Here is an 18,572-nt window from a genome sequence, read left to right on the forward strand (position 1 = left end):
CATGTTCTTCCTCCACCATTTACATTGGCTGCCATGTATAGCCTATCTTGTGCTGGAAAATGATGTTAAACCCTATTACATAACAGCTAATACCACCGCAATTCAAAGTATTGGCTCACCGTCACTAGTTTAATTATTATCCAAAAGAACTTTTATCATTCAGAATATTAAAATAGTTGAAGAAAAAAACAACATTACTTGGACATTTGCTAAATAGGTTACTGTTTGTATCCTTATTGAAAAGGCTCGAACAAAATTCCAGCATGACAAAACAATACTTACATTTTAGTGCAGAATCCTCGTCCGCCATCTTCCACTTGTGTGCTGTACATGCTCAAAACAACTGGTTGTCACACTCGCTTTGCCGATTTATGCAGCAAACGCACGATCACAAAATCATAACATAGCTACCTTGTCCACTTGAACAATTCAAAATAATATCGAGTATTAAGTTATATAATTTGTGTATTCAGTTATGAAGCGCCGTTATATTTCATGCATTTACAGTTTGAAAGTTACCATTCACAGGTCGTGAATTACTATGAATTTCATCGCTAAAGGTCACTCTTGTGAACAGACTGGGTTATTTTTATACAAGGAGTTTGCTTCTCGTTGCTGTGAAATTCAAATGATGAAATCTAAATACTCGCCATATGAAATGGAACTTTTATCACAACCAATTGCATACGACGTGTGAATTAGGGATTCTCGACACGATATTGAAATTTCAACCACCGCTGTGTAATTCAAAATATACACTGTAAAACGTCGACATAGGAAATACAACTTTAAACCACTACTATATAATTCAACATATAAAATCTAAAATTTTGATCTAGAAAATGGAACTTTAAGGACATGCAATGTGATCCGACACGTGATATTGGATTTTTGACATATGACATGGAAATTTCAACAGCAACATTCTCACTGGACCAGCTTTTGTCCACTACGGACCTCGTAGTTACATTCTTTCCTACTCTAATTACATCAAAAAACAAATATTCAGATTTTTTTTAAAAATGGAGCAAGTCTTCTAGAAATTGTACCAAAAAGAGAAAATTGGTCTGCATTTTTAAAAAAAATGATTTCCAACTGCACAGACTAAAAAAAAACAATGTAAAAGCATCAAATTAGATATTCACAAGATGCATGCTCCAGAGTGTGACTAACTTAAGGGCGGGTATAGTACATATTGAGTCACATCACACGCATACAATACGAATTGGCTTGATGGGTGGGTGTGGGTATAGTACATATTAGTCACATTACATGCATACACGAAACCCAATGGCTGTCAAGCTTTCCATACTGAAAGTACACTTAAGTTCGGTATCGACAATTGCAAATATAATTGTCTAAGAATAAGCTCTTTACTCAGTTCCGTGGGATAAATACCCAAAATTTTAAATGCTTTATTTTCACATCAAATTTGTTATGGATCAATGGTCTAGTTTCCCATTTTCTATAACATAACAGATGGAAGGTAACGGTCAGTTTTCCTTTCCAAATATTGCTTGTTAGAGCATTGCTATCATTAACTTGTAACTCACATGACATGACTAAAGGTGTCAATGGGTACCTGCCTGTTCATAATTGCCCGGGTAATAAAATTATGTATAGGATACCCTTTCAGTCCATGTGAGGAAAAAAAAACAAAAAAAAACAAAACGAACAAACAAAAACATGTTTCCAAATTCATTTCAATGATCATATCTGGCGAGTTCAGGAGCGATGAAGACACACAGTAATGAGTACTGTTCAATGCTCATTGTCGTGTGACACCGATTCATTGTAGACCTCCATCTGCTGATCTTGTATTTTTGATGTATGCAACCATACGCTATGTACGTTGAGCAGTGTCCTTATTTTCTATTTATAGTAACTGTACATGACACCCTAAGGAAACAGATGGGTTTCTTGAATTTGAAACATTTGTGACACATATTCAATAGTTTGATACAGACTTAGTTGCAGACCAGTCAATGTTGAAAGAAGAAAAAACCACGGCACCAAATATTAAGTGAAACAGGCTTTATCGATGTGACTCGCAGATGTTACATGACTAAAAATGTGAGAGGAGATAGATTTTGTGAGAATGAAGAACACGTTGCATCAGGACAAGGAAAATGCAATTGCACTTTACAACATTCGAACGAGGAATTCGACAGTGAAGTAATATATCATTAAGAATTTTTGGACTATACGACCTTTCAGTGCGAGTTAAGCATGAGATGTACACTACCAGATAAAGTGAAAGTTATGCATACAGATATTTATCATTTTGCTTTGTGTCTGTATTCTTGTACTAATCCATATGGATTTAATCAATTTGTGACATGAATTTTAGCTTCAGATCCAGGTAAGCAGCAAAAATAAATGTACATTATCCATATGGTTTTCTATCTTATGTTTAGATTACTCTTGATGCTCAGATTGCATTTCTTTGCCACTCATTAGTAATAATTGTGCTTATACCTCGTGGAGGATTGATATGTATGAACTTACAACAAAGCAGTTCAGGTTCACATTTAATATAATTTTCTTTTGATCCGGTACCAGGGTAACTACTTATTAGGATCAACGGGTACCTTAAAAATTAGGGGTATGTCAAAATACGAAACTATCCAGTGAGACCTTAAGAATTCAAATAGCAGTCTGATTAAGGGAAAATCTTATTTTCACAACTTTGGGCAATTCTAAATAAAATGCAATCCTATCATGTGTAAAATTCAAAATTGTTTGTTTCCTATAATTTATTGCATTTATCAATACCCAAAAGCCATCAAACAGAGCAACAGCTATGAGACAGCTTCATACTTCATGTATTACCTTCCCCACTGAAACATACAATGTCCTTATAACATGTCAGTTTCATCATTTTTCATAACTAATACACCCTGAGATATCTGACAGCACAAATAATACAAATCTTCATGAAATCTGAAATTGTAGTGAATAAAAGATGTAAAAGAAGCCAAGCTGAATCTCTTGTAAAACAACTGCCGAATGTACTAAGTAACTAAACAAATAATAACGATGCACAGCATAAATAAACTGACCAGTACTCTCTCACTGATTTAATTAAGAAGGTAAAATCTATGTTACAAAAGAGAAATCTGAGGTAGTGTATAAGGGAGGCAACTCCTCAGGTAACCCCAAATTTACTCATATGTCACGTGTTTAGGCTTGAATAAACAGTAACACAAGAAAGAGTGAAAACAACAAGCTTTGAAAAAAATACAATAATTTGTTTACCTGGAAACATTCTGTAAAAATGAAAAAATATGAGCTTACAGTTTTATTGAGTCAAATCCAAAATTAATTCCAGGAATAATGCATGAAAAACATTTTGAAGTTGTAATAACAAAATGTTCTACTGATTTCAAGTTCGAAACCAGGCGAAGAATCCAAGATGGAAGAAAATGACGTATGTAGTGTCGAATTATACAGTTCCTTGTATAAAAAAGAATTATCACTCCAGTCTTATAAATCAAAATAAATTTCTTATAAGAACTGTCTTTGATTAAGAATCTCAAATGAGCACATGTATTTTCCAGAAAAATAACAGAACTAATCCTTTTGAAACCAAGTAATTTGAAATAACTCCAAACAGCACAACATACAACTTCCAGTTATCAGCCCAGATTCTCTTGAGAATAATTCTCCAAAACATAGGCTATATCATATTCTAAACGTAAACAAGGGTCACGTGATCATCTTCTTGAAGGTTATAGAAACTACGTACTTGTTGAAGTTCATGTACACCCAGTGTGACCCTGACGAAAACCAATCATTTTACTCAATGATATAAAAAATAAAAAATAAAATTGTTTACATCTTAAGCACAAAGTACCATCATGACCTCGACCTCGACAACAACCAATCATTTTAAAACAAAGATAAAACATGTTTTTTGTGATTGCCACAAATTTTTAAACAAGGTCAGGATTTATATCAACACCTGGTGTTTATTAACTAACAGTCACGGTCAAACTATTTTCTGAAAAAAGTATTATCTCTAGTGAATAAATTTACATTACAATGTCATGTAATGAACAATACATTTTTTTAAAACTGACAAACAATTAAATTGAAATAAATTTATATTAAATCAGATATAATTAAATCAAATATACATAACGTTACCGACCAATTTTTGTAAACAGAACAAATTCATTGGGAAACTTCAACAATGCAATTTTATACACAGACTCAGCACATCTGCTGATATGTATGGAAAATGTATTTTAACACCCCTAAGAAGGTCACCTTTGGGTCACTTTCACATTGGCCAGCTCATATTGTTGCTGAAGCTGCTGTTTTTCAGACAAGTTTATTTTCCTAATGATTGTAACATGCCTACACTCAAATCTAAAGTAAACAGAAAATCATGCAAAAGAAATCAGGGGAGGAGAAAGACACAGTTTAAAAAGGGACATCCATTTCTTGGAACTCACCAGAACTGCTGGGAAATTGAGGCAAAGACATCTTTTCCTGCAAAAGCCCCACAACAATTGATGCTGACTCTTTGATGTCGTCCAGGCTAGCAATGTCTCTTCAGCAAGTGTGCTACCATACACCTTAAGGCCTAGAAAAAAAAAAGAAAACCCTGAGCATCAAAAAGAATGCAGTCAGTCATCAGAAGAAACAGATGAAAATGTGATTATTAATTTAGAAACATTAACACATTTGTATTAAGGTTAATCCCTTATGCAACTGGTGGCTTTTATACTGAACCAACTCTACCACTATCCCCTCCTTTTTACATTTATTTTTGACAGCAAAGAGCTATTTTGAATAGTATCCTGTGTCAAGGCAGCTAAAAGAATCAGTATGTGCCTGATGCATGAAAAGGGTTTACTAGTACTATGACAAATCAACATACTTTTCACTACCCCTCAACCATCTAGATTTGTATATATTTACCTCTGTAGCAGACACATAAATACGTAAGCCAAGTCAGCTGTTCATTTGCAGCCCAAGCTACGCATTTGATATCCAATGCTTGTCTCGCTGTTACAGGCAGTCACCAACAAGCCAAATCATTTCCATGCCTAACTCAAAGTAAACGTATACCACATCACAGATTTAGCTTCTGTGTGAATTTACAAATGCTAGGATTGTGACAATTAGGCTAATGCCTTCTACCTTAAAAATTAAGGGGGTTCAAAATACGAAGCTATCCAGTGAGACCTTGTATTTTATTTGCTGATCTGTTATTTCTGATGCTCTGACCTTCTCAAAAATACCATTGTTATTAACCTGAGATGAAATTTTAAATTTGGCCCGTTATCCCTAAAATTCGATGGCATTTTTGTTCAGCTGTTTGTCATCACAGGTGCTCAACGCAAGTTTGATGTTAAAAAAGCAATAATCTGAAGGAAACAAATTATACCGAGTGACAAAAGTGCCTCAGATTATCCCCATGATCCGTTCTGAAAGGACCCTGCCTGTCATACTATAAAAGAGACTAATTTATAGTCTTGTAGACAGGGTCCTATGTCAGAACGAGTCATGGGTTAATCTGAGACAATTTTGTCACTCGGTATTAAAAAAAATTCACTTCAGATTATTGGTTTTTATTCAACATCTAGCATGTGTAGAGCACCTGTGCTAGTCGTCTGAAAACTTCATTGTTGGGATGACATCCTTTTCAGTCATGCGCATCTCATTGTAGCAGCAGGGGATGATTTATTCATAATTACAGAATATATAAAAATGGAAAGTTTTCTGCATAATTTGAGTATGCAGATTTTCAAAATGAAACCATCTTTATGATATCTTTTCAAATAAATTTGCAGGAAGCATTCAAACACATGTACCATCCACCATTTTTAATATTGGTCTTTGGCAATTTTAGAAAATTCTTGACGTCATGTTATTTCAAGCTGAAATGTGCATATTTCTTACATATATTTTATACAGAAATGATTTGTGTACATTCAGCTTTAAGAATAAATTGACTTTTTATATGGTCCAGGTAATTCAGAAGCCCCCCCCCCCACATGCCTTTTAATCAACTCCCCCCCCAACTTTTTTGCATGAAATATTATATTTTTGAGTCATACACAAGTTGAAATTACATATTGCTTTTAAAATCGAATGTTTTCTGCTTAATTTGAGTGTGCAGATTTAAAAAATGAACCATCTTTATGATATCTTTTCAAATAAATTCACAAGAAGCATTTAAACGCATGTACCATCCACCATTTTTAATATTGGTCTTTGGCAATTTTTGAAAATTCTTGACCTCTTGTTATTTCAAGCTGAAATTTGCATATTTCTTACAGATATTTTATATAAAAATGTTTTGTGAACATTCAGCTTGAAGAATAAATTGACTTTTTATATGTTCCAGGTAATTCAGGAGCCCCCCTGTGCCTTTTATCACCCACCCCAACATTTTTGCATGAAATACTATATGTTTGAGCCATACACAAGTTGAAATTATATGTTGCTTTTAAAATGGAATATTTTCTGCTTAATTTGAGTGTGCAGATTTCAAAAATGAGCCCATCTTTATGATATCTTTTTAAATAAATTCACAGGAAGCATTCAAACACCATTTTTAATATTGGTCTTTGGTCACTTTTTGAAAATTCTTGACCTCATGTTACTTCATGCTGAAAGTTGCATATTTTTTTTACATATGGTTATATATAAATGTGACGGAACATTCAGCTTCAAGAATAAATTCACTTTTTCTACATTCCAGGTACTTCTGAAGATTTTCTGTGCCTTTTTATCACATGCCCCCTAACATTTTTGCATGAAATAGCATAATCATGAGTCATACCAAGTTGAAATTGTATGTTACTCTTAAACCCAATGGTGCATATTCATTACAGTGTTCTTGTACATATATACATTTATCTGAAATCACAATTTAGTAAATAACAGTTGCTATTTTAGAATTTAGTTAAGATATATTTTGAAACTTTTCATATCTATAAAATAAAATCAATGACAAAAAGTTTTCCACTAAGTATTCATTGCAGTAAGTCAGGATTTCTATAGTGTCAACTTAGGATGGTGCAACATTAAATTTTGGATGTCCAAACTTTGCGATATTTTCATAAAAGTAATGACTATTGTTTTGGGCAATATTACATAGTTCATGAAGTAAAGACAATTGTGGTAACAGAGAGAGTGAAGAAACTGGCACTGAGTTGGTTCTCAAGAAATATTTATCAGTATGTATTTGTTTAAATGGAGAAATACTACAGATCGATTCTCTATTCCTTGGTTTATGATAACAATATTCATATTGATATTCACAAAAAATGGAATGAAAATTTTAAATGAATTTGTTTTCATTCTTCAAAATTCTGAAAAATAGTTAACTTTTACCTCTTTCCGTCCCTACTAAACATGAACATTTTAATTTTAATACCAGTGTCTCTAGATAAGAATCGTACGTAGACCAGATGACCTGACATTGATAATATCTCAGTGATCACAATCACATATATATTATCAATAAGTCTAGCAACACAGAGTCGGTGAGAAGTGTTTCCCTTTATGCACATTTGTGTGTCAGGGACACACGCTGGAGAAAATTGACGCACACATTTTGTTACCGTGCGTTTTATTGACGCAAAGGATTTTCATAATATGATCATGATTTCTTTAATACCCAATGCATTGGACGATGGATGGCATCGTATATACTTCGCATATAGGCACTGACTGGTTCCCCGCTTTGTTTGTTCCCTGCCTTGCGCTCCTCTATTCGTACAGCAAAGTGCAATGCAGGGAACTTATAAAACAATGAACCAGACTAGCATAGGCAATGTTATGACGGAGTAGTTTCCCCATATCTTGTGAGCTTCTCGTGATTTCCATCAAGCTGAGCAAGCTGTTCTAGATATTTAACATCAAGGCTCGTTGCACTAGAAAGTGATCTCCAGATTAAAACGTCATGCACTTAAAAGCATTAGCGAAGAAAGTGAAAGAAGCACAACACAAAAGAGTAACTGTGGATCTAACTTTAATGAAAAATGGAGAAAATTATTCCCTTGACTGGAATATTCATTATGATTACTGGTGTGACTTCTGATCGCGTGATTGCAAAGACTGCAAAAGTGAATAATCCTCTCGTGACAGGATTTTAAAATTTTTAAAAATAGGCCCTCGTTCACCATAAGATATCTGGAGAACACATCATAACCTAAGGCATTATTTCACAACAAAGAAATCAGTAAACTTGCAGAGACAAATGCGTTATTTGGATTACAAAGTCAGCTGGTCATTGCAGATTTTGTTGGTTTTTAACTTTTACTGCAATAAAAAAAAGATTTTAAAGCTCAAGTGTAATTTATTATAAAGTAGATGAATCAGTATCTTCCTTGATATTTGGATAAATGTGTTCTAGGACGAAGTACAATGAAACCTATGATAGTACACATTTGATTAAAGGCAGTAAATTAACTCCTATTTGGTTAAAAAGATTTATTTGGCTTTTTGTATTGGCTTATATGCAATGTGTTTGGCTATAATATTGTTCAGGAGACTGTTGAAAGCATGACTTTAAAAAGAAAAATGAACCAGTACAATTATTCTTTGAATGGACAATGCATCTGTTTGCTAACTGTGCATGTTGATGTATTTGTATGTTTAGAGAAAGAAAGAGAGAGTATGTTGTGCAAGTTGCAATATCGTATTTCAAGCTGGAAATGTACGAGTTGTATGAAAATTTGTCAGTACATTTTTGATCCCCACATTTTTTATTTGACCCCCAGTTTTGACACCTAGGTTTTTTTTTTTTGTACCCTCAATTTTACACCACTGGGGGATACACTGCGGCGAGTGATACTTCCGTCGAGTCTCTAACCTCGAAAATATATTACACAACAAAAGTTGTATAAATATTTTGTAATACGTTTGGTATAATGAACGACAGTACGTCTGTATCATCCGATTCCTTGCTATAAACGTCTAACTTTTCATACAATCAAGTGTTCGTGTGTTTTTGAACCCAAATTATGTCGTATTGTTGTCATTGTTTACATTTTGAACCTACCCATGTGCCGGGAAGAGTTATCGTTCTTGCTGGAATGGGTCACCTTTGAAAAAGCAGTAATTCATTGGGTTTTCCGCAAATATTCGCACACATTTTACCATTATTCTCGTAAAAGGAACTCCAAAGTATTTAAAAAGTAGGCGTAGGTGAGCGCATATATTCGTTTATTTAGTTTTCCAGCGTTTTGAAAAATTCCGTTTTCGTTTTCTTCCGCTGAATAATATGTAAAAATGGCACAGTGTCATATACGCCAAATATAGACAGTTGACCTTTCAACCATGAATACCTTCGTACGTAATAATATTATCTTTTTACATATTAAAGCGAAGAAAGTACCGGGTGTAATGAGGTTGACATTTTGAGAAAACATTAATCTTGATCACCAGTGCCCTCTAGCGGCGTCCCCTGTTGCTACTCATTGCTTCTGGTAAATTCCTCTTCCTCCTCAAAAACGATGATGTATCACTCCGAAAATCTCACCATTTGTATGTCTTTAAATGATCTGCGACACAGGCACTTGATTCCGGGGTAAACTAATGTGTACACTCACCAATTAATTGGTGCCTGTGGATTCCGGGGTACACATTAGTTTACCCCGGAATCAAGTGCATGTGCGTTAAGTACTATATAAAGCAAAGTCATATAAAAGTAGCTGTGAAAAATAGATGTGTGCTTACTTAGATTACTAATCCCCAAGTGCTGTTAAGCACAGTGGAAATCAATGACGTAAATCTTGAAAGCTGGCTGTTGATGCGACTTCCTCAAATTAGTAAAGATTTTTTCCAGGCGATAAGGGAATCCCGTGACAAAATGACGTAATCGCCTCAGTATTCTCTCTTCCGCGCGAGTTCAGAAACGGCATTCACGAAGAATTTTATTCAGGACCCTAATTACGATATCGTAGTTTTAAAATAATGCTTTGCTCGCTAAAAAATAAAAATTGCACCAGTTTTATGACAAATAACAATAGTATACAAGGTTCTGTATAGTGGTCGGATTTACCCCAGTCAATTACGGACTGAAATAAACTCTTTGTTAACATGAGTGTGTGTTGGGCACATTCCCACTCATGAAAGCCTTTCATTCAGGTCGTTAGGGACATATAGTCCTACGAACTGACAGCTAAATTAGCAGTGCTGCTTGAGCACATAAACGCCAGGTGGATGTGGCACTAATTCCTTCCCCCAGGAACATTTAGCATCCCGTTGTGCGGGAATAAACCCGTCGCACATGCCCTTTTGGGCGCACGCGACGTAAATCCAAGTAATCAATCAATCAGTCAATTGACCCAGGTTCTTTATCATAAGAGGGCAATTCCGACAAGAGCACAAGCTTTAAAAAAAAAATGTAGAATTATATTAGTTTGTATCGAACTCTGAAGAAGAATAAAGAAACAGGAATAAATATGTAATTAAAAAGATTAACAAATTAAAGGTACGAATCACATAAATATAAAATTATAAAATAAACAACACCAACAAGTAATTAATAACTGTGAATGATATTTAATACAAATAATGAATAGACTGTTTATCTCTATTTAGTCATAAATACAAATAAAATGTCATTTCTCTTCACAACTATCTCTATAACAACATCCACAATTATCTATAAAACAATATCGCTTTCTATCTGCTATCTCTCTATCTGAAGAAGAAACAAAAATTAAAGCTTTTAAATCAGTCAAGATAAACAAAATCTTTGTATTTTATAGATGAAACTTGTACATGTACAGTCCACATAGGGTAGTCGGAATTATACGCATAAGTGGTCGGAATAAGCCACAATACGGTCGGATTTTTACCCACTGCGTATACAGGTTTAATAGCATTCATGAAACGGTGATCAGCCCAAAGGGGCTCGTTACAGAGAAAATTTGGAGTATCCGTCCTTGTATCAAGGGCTGGGGGTTCTATCAAACTAGCTTATCAGCCTTACTTAATTTAACTCAAACTCAAATAATCCGTTGAATACGACAACTAGTATGTACAAAGCCACACAAAGCCCAACAAAGCCTGATTAAGCCACACAAAGCCATGCAAAGTCAGATTTAAAACGAGTGTTTACATTGTTCATTGTATTGATGAATAAATTAACAAAGCCGAAAGACTAGTTTTCAATATATTATGCAGATTTAAATAACCAAAAAGTGGGTGACAAATTTCGAATTTCAGACAATCATAAAGTATAACAAAGTATGACACAATACAGAAATTATGTGATACTTTCTGCTGCTCGTTGTTTTGTAATGTTGTGTTAATAAACATATGCAGAGAATTATTATGTACCAGTATGTTCTGTTAATTAATCCTAGAATTGTTATTTTGTGTTCTTGTACCTTTATTGTTCATAAATGCGTGTGAGTTGGACTGATGAATTATGTTGCCAATAAGGCTTATTATCGTTATTATCCTTACAGAGGCGTAGCTATGATATTTTGCACCCGGGGACGAACTATAAAATTGGCGCCCCAGCCCCTTCCCCGTTTGATCACATTTTTGAATATTACCCTTGTTTACTTATCATAATGTAACGTTGTAATCCTCATTTTGGCGCCCCTGTACCTTGGCGCCCGGGGACATATGTACCCCCCTGCCCCCCTTTCCCCCAGCTACGCCTCTGTATCGTTATTATTATTATTAGCATCAGCAGCGATGTTTCATGTTAAGGTGTTGTCTTCAAATACAACAATTGTCGTAGGAATCTCGTCTGATCTACAATCAGGTGTTGGCCATCTAAAGGGGAGGGGGATGGAGGTCGTGATCGTGAACGTTTTAGCTGAAATATTTTCTTTCTGTTTCACGATAATTAATATATTTTTCCAAGTAATTTAGCAAAGATATAATATGTCCTATTTTGGTATCCCGTATCGGTCCTACTAAACACCGCAAAGACGGAAAATATATGTAGTATTGATATAAAAAAGTATATTAATAAATATATAAGATTTAGAAAATCTTTGCTTTGTCTATTATCGTTCTTTTTCATTATCTGTTTAACTGAATGCAAGGATAGATACGTTTTTAAATTTACAATACTTGAAAATATTTACTGTTGATATAAAATTGAAGGCATATGGTAGTAAAGTGCTACTGTAATCACGAGTAGGTGAGTAGACACGTGCTACCTTTAATTGAATTAGAGCAGAACATATTTCTACAAAATGTGATGTGATGTGATGTGATTTTGATTTTTAACGTAGCTTTAACAATTTTTCAGTCATATCGCTATGATGTCTGCAATGTGGCAGTTTATAGTGATGTCTAGCACTGGGGCATCATGCCGCAGGCATGTAGCATGATGTCCCACCGGGCCGACCAGTCCTAACACTAACCTCTTAATGCTGAGCGCCAAGCGAGGCAGCTGTTGGTACCATTTTTGTAAGTCTTTGGTATGACTCGGCCGGGGATCGAACCCACGACCTCCCGCATCCGAGACGGACGCTCTAACCACTAGGCCACCGGAGCGGTCTACAAAATGTTGTTGACACCATTTTTCTTCTTTTTTTTTTCTTCTTCTTTCTTTTCAACCTTATTAAATTTATTCAATTTTGGACTGTACTTCAAAGAAATAATTATCGCGTTGTTTCTTTGGCTTTGGGCAGTGTCGCGCCCAATAAGCTTCGTCCCTAAGACGTATCGGTCCTACTAAACACCGCAAAGACGCGCAAAAACATATATTGTGAATTATGTCAAATATTAAATCATGCATTTTCTCAAACATTTTCTTATTATTTGTACAATATTATAACATTCTAAAAATATTTATTTTCGGTTAGTATAAGTTTATACAAATATCGTGCAAAAATGGAAGTTGAATTTTCTTATTTATTACTTCTTCTCTTTCTCCTTATGTTTGACAATGAAACATCCTCGTGTCAATTAAAAAAAAAATTAATTAGGTTAGCGGTGTTAGGAAAAAATGACAGGATCACGACGGGCAAATACATGGCAATTACATACAATATTCGAAAATATATAGCGCTAATACAAAATTTATATCAATAAATATAACAGAATTATTAAATGTTTCCTTTGTCTATGATCATTGTTTTTTTAGTATCTATTTACAAGGACAGAACATTTTTAGACTTACGATACTGGAAATTATTTTGCTGTTGATTAAAATGTACGGTATTCCATTAACACGCTTCAACGCCTGTTGCAATCAAAAGTATGTGAATAGGACAATCTCACTTTTAACTTAATTTACACATTTTTATTATGATATTTTATGAGATGGTGTGCCTGTGTACAAAATGACTATTAATGTTTATAGTTTATCATATACAGACATTTTAAAATTATAAATATTACAGTCAAGACTGTCAAGCTCTGTATGCCTTTTTGAAGTTGGAATTTATCTTCCAATTACCGGTCATTCATTATGATGTGCGTAGTAAATCCAGCATTTTTCTTGGTAATTTATGCGGCAAAAACACCATACAACAATACTACAGTTTTATTATCACTTTGTATGACTTGTCAGGCTGTGTATGCCTTTCTTATGAAACATCGAAAGGTTTGTTGAGTTTATCAGCCTATATTTTGACAATCGGTCAAATGAACAAGTTATAAAATAATAAACATTTCAAATATGTTTTTTCCCCAGACTTTATCAGTACTTTATCATTAATTATAATTATGTTGAAAACTATTCCTTCTGTTTGGTTTAAAACCGATCCGTTGGCCTAGTGGTTAGAGCGTCCGCCTCGGATGCGGGAGGTCGTGGGTTCAAACCCCGACCGAGTCATGCGGAATCTGGTCACAATTAATACTTCCAGTTCAGTACCCACGAATGTAGTTCTAGTCTATTTTAGAACATTTTTCCCTCTCTCATTTTGGTGGTGATAGAAGAGTATTTTATGCTTTCTTAGTAGGGATTTAAAGGTAATTGTTTATGCTTGAGAATATGAGGTCAGGGTGTTGTTGTCTGTGTGTATTTCGGCGACAGTGCACAGTGAGTAATAAGGCCATGGTGATGATCTGGAAGTGAAATATGTGTTCTGTTTACATGCTGCTATGTTGACAGTCCAGCATCTCAAAAAAGAGCAGGTCAACCTTTGAAGAGAACTTCACCATTAAGTCATCTTTAAGGTATTTTAGATTAACATATGATTTGTATTGATTTTCACACAGTGGAAAAATCAGTACTGAGAAACAAATGTAGAGAACATATAGTAAAATTAGTTGTGTTCTATGTCCTGTCAGGGCAGCATTGCTTCAAATTTAAATTGCTATAAAAATTTGTATTATTAACGATAGAAACATGAGATTTTCACACCATGTGTATATTGACTTTAGTAAGCATAAAATATAATTAAAATTAAAAATTTTGATTAAATTTGTTTTAACATTAATTTTAAAAATTTAAAAATATATTTTTCCCTATAAATTCACATAAATGGTATTTGTTGCAGATGACACTCATTATTATTAGCTGCAATTTATTTCTACACCATATAGAAGTTGCAATGGAGGATTTTTTTTTCAAAGCCTGTCACCGAAAGCCCATTAAATTCTGTAATGGCTCATACCAGTGTTTGTAAAATATGGACAGGAAATGTAACAGCCAATGGATTATATGGCCTATTGTCATATAAGGATCCCGTGACAAATACATGGAAGAAAAAACATGTTCACAGACTGGCACTGATGGTGAAGTTGAGAAGTCTGACTATACCAAAGGAGTTAGGTGCATCCCTTTTATGCCATAATAGTTTGTGTGTGAATGTGGATCATCTGATTCTAGAGCGTTATTCCGTTAACAATACTAGGCAGTATTGCAAAGGTTATGGTAATTGCATTGGCCATGGTGACTATCCAGACTGCATGATACAGTTGAAATTGTAATATGGAATAAATTCAAGTATCATGATATATCCTTTACACCCACCCACATCCATATCAATTTATGTCTGGCATGGAAGGAAGGATGGATGGTTGGATGGATGGATGGATTGATGGATGTGTTGAGTAACAAGAAGAAAGGAAAGAGTGTGGTCTTTATATTAGTAGACCAGGCTGGTATGACAGTGCTTTCTTAAATATATTCGTCCATCCCTTCCTTCCTTCCTTCATTTCATTCATTCATTCATTCAGCAAGTCTAGTAAGTCATGTCTTGTCATGTCACGTTATTTTAATTTTGAATTTTGTAATCTTTACTTATTTTGCTTTTTAATTGTTTTGGTTATGTCTTCATATTCAAAGATAACTGTTTCGACCTCTATATAGGTCTCATCAGGTGGTAGTAGGTAACACAACTGCACATAACATGTGTTGTGTTACCTACGGATTTACCCACTACAGTTTTCCCTTCTGTACAATGTGTTCTTCATGGTGTCTTTGAGCACTTTCATTTTGCACATGGAATTAAGATAACTGTTTCTGTCAGCAGTGTCCATTGGCTCCTGCTAAATATTTGCATTGGATTGATCGCCCTTGGTTTCTAGCAGTCCTTTGCAGTAGTCAGACTTCCTATTGCCTTGCTGTGTCCTGTACCTCAGATGAGCCTGTATCATATTTCCTCGTCTTGCTAGAAATCGTTAACTGGTTTGTGGATGTTATTGATACAACTGATGGTAAGTGTAGTCTTTATCCATTGCCTCCAGTGACCTCAGAGTATTTGTTGAAAGTTTACATCCCAAGTGTGTCACTTTTATTTTTCAGTGATGATCCCAGGCTGTTATTGAGTCATTGTATTGTTGAATGCACTCTTGCCTCAAAGTTTCTGGAATAGTTCACATTTTTAGGTAATGAAACACTGATTAATCTGTTCACCGCCTCATATCTCTGTGTGTTTGTGTTCAGTCGCAGTCTTTCTACAACATCACAGGAGAGTTTAATTTTCAGAACTTCTAGCAGAATATTCTTATCGTTTTCTATCATGTTGAGATGAGGCACTTGATGAGGGCCCTTGTATGCTGATCGCATCCACCAGCTGGTAATACTTCCTCACCCACATACCTTTGAACAATGCCGGCATTTTGAGCAGTCCCCTGAATAACAGCGCAGTGTGGCATCCAGTACTTATGGAAGTTGACATTTAATTTTTGTAACATCACCACTACTGTCCTCCATCATTTGCTTGAAGATTAAACCGCAACGTGCCTTAATGTTTTGGCTGACAATTTTCTGTTTGAGCCTTTTTCCTTCTCTTGTTCTTATTCCTGGAAACATGTTTTCACTAAATATTGCAGAATTGCACCGTTTGAACTGTAAACGACCCAAATGGATGGGATCCGACAGTCTTTCTACTTTCCACATTGGATGCAGAATGGTGTAAGCATTTTGGAAGCCAGCAGCAGCTTGTGCATCTCCATCTGTTGTTGCATGTCTAATGAGAATCTCTTGCAGCACAAACTTGTTTCCCATTTCTCTTGCCATTTCATACTCTGAATGTGGTGCAACTGGTGACAGATTTGCTCTGCAGTCAACATGGCCTCCTGGACTGCACATCAAAACCTTTCCCCTTCAGCCATGCTCCAGTCCAACACAGCTTGTTTTCTACTGCAGTCCCCACAATGTATTGCTTCTCTGTAACATTTTCGCAGGCAATTCCAACAGCTTGTTATGAACTTTGACCAGGTTTCTTTTCATTTAGAAAAGCCAATGGCATTGTATCTTGCATCAAAAGCAACATTTATCTGCTCAGCATGCTGAACACCACGCATGACATTAACTTGTCTGACTAGTTTAAGCTTGTTTGTCATGTCCATTTCATTGAGTTCCACAGTTACTTTGCCTACAAGGTTGGAGGCCCTTTGCATAGATGTTCTTCTAGGTGGCGGAATCTCAGAGGTTGCAAGCAAGTATCTAGCCCTGGTGTTGCCCATTGTTGTATCTTGTAGTCCAGCTTGAAACATCATATTTACAGCAGCAGGATTTGGCCCAGGTTTATTTGGTTATATCTCCTCATACAACGTATACTCTGGTGACTTAGAGCTGCAGTTTTTACACATCATAGTATGCTTCCAAGCAAGTCCCCATTTTATTTCATTAGCAATTTGGAACTCTGGTCTGCCACATATGTTGACTTGATTACCATGGCGATGAATGATATCATTCCACATTTCAACTTTAGTTTTTCATACAGATCATACGTGTCCCATCCTGCTCTTTCAAATTTGTCTCTTTCAGGTCCAGTTTTGCTTTGGATGATGGTCGTAGAATTTTTGCAGACCCAGGTGTGCCATTAAAGTCTGGTGCCTGAACTGACTTGAGAACCCCATTTGTCGGCTTTGTCACTGCTATGAGAGAGAACTTGTCTGCATCCATTCTTCTGGTCACTGGAACAGATGCAGCACTGGAACTTGGTAGAGTATCATCAATCAGATATGTGACTCCTTTGATATGTGGAATATATCCAGGTTTAAAAAAGTTGTCTTCCTCTTCTTGTACCCTTTCATGGTTTCAGTTGCAATAACTGCATATAAAATACAATTATTATTCTCTCCCTCACTTAAAAAGCTAGGAGATGGCATGCTAGCTTGGTTTCAGAGAACTTCACCAACTCTTCAATACTACTGGAAGCCTGACATCTGAAAACCCCTCCCCTTCATGGGTGGAAATGATGTCAAATACTTGGTTAGACCTAGCTTGCTTATTTAGATGCTACCAGATTTCAGGTGTTACCATTCATTGACAAGCTCTGGTTTAATTGCTTCACACCTGATAAGGAAAACCATTGATGTTTATGACAAAGAAATGGAGAGACTTTGCCATAGAACAAAATTTGTCAACTTCAGATTTCAAATTTTCATTAAAATTAAAGTTCAATTTACATTTTCATCTAAAAATATGTATCATTTTATAAAATTGAATTGTCTAAGAAAGTTAAACAGTCAAGTTCAATTTCTAATAACTTCCAGATTGGTGTTTCGAACTAAAAAACTAATTACAGTTTATTTGATGTGTTTATCTTGATCAGCAAAATCACAAATAAACTTTACGTTTTGTGCATTTTTGAAATTCGGTCATTTGGAATTGGCTTGTGCTTGTGTTACGGTGATGTCAGATGATAGCCTGTAACTGTCCTATTCATGGATGAAATTACTTAAATCTTTGCAGCAGTAATTAAGAGACATTGATTTAATCATGGATGAAAGTTTTTTCCATGGAGGTGTAATTGTCTAACCCTGTCAGGAATCGGGTCACAATTAACACTTCCAGTTCAGTACCCACGAATGTAGTTCTAGTCTATTTTTAGAACATATTTCCCTCTCTCATTTTGGTGGTGATAGAAGAGTATTTTATGCTTTCTTAGTAGGGATTTAAAGGTAATTGTTTATTCATGAGAATATGAGGTCAGGGTGTTGTTGTCTGTGTGTATTTCGGCGACAGTGCACATAAGGCCTTGGTGATGATCCGGAACTGAAATCTGTGTTCTGTTTACATGCTGCTATGTTGACAGTCCGGCATCTCAAAAAAGAGCAGGTCAACCTTTGACAAGAACATCACCATTAAGTCATCTTTAAGGTGTTTTAGATTAACATATGATTTGTATTGATTGTCACACAGTGGAAAGATCAGTACTGAGAAACAAATG

The 18,572-nt window shown here is 35.2% G+C and overlaps 1 protein-coding gene across 1 annotated transcript in view; it reads right to left on the reverse strand.

Annotated features, from left to right (window-relative positions):
* Positions 1-9,860, reverse strand: part of LOC149774668 (barrier-to-autointegration factor-like) — a 79,757-nt gene extending 69,897 nt beyond the window's left edge. The window contains exons 1-2 of the mRNA XM_089945013.1: positions 9,703-9,860; positions 4,461-4,591 (exon numbers count right to left, since the gene is read on the reverse strand). Of these exons, the coding sequence (XP_089801139.1) occupies positions 4,461-4,491 (31 nt within the window). The 5' untranslated portion in view covers positions 4,492-4,591; positions 9,703-9,860. The remainder of the gene's footprint in view (positions 1-4,460; positions 4,592-9,702) is intronic.
* Between the last annotated feature and the right edge of the window lie 8,712 nt (positions 9,861-18,572).

This window comes from Sinohyriopsis cumingii, unplaced genomic scaffold (genome assembly GCF_028554795.1).
Source record: "Sinohyriopsis cumingii isolate HCF-2022 unplaced genomic scaffold, ASM2855479v2 utg000160l, whole genome shotgun sequence".
NCBI lineage: Eukaryota > Metazoa > Mollusca > Bivalvia > Unionida > Unionidae > Sinohyriopsis > Sinohyriopsis cumingii.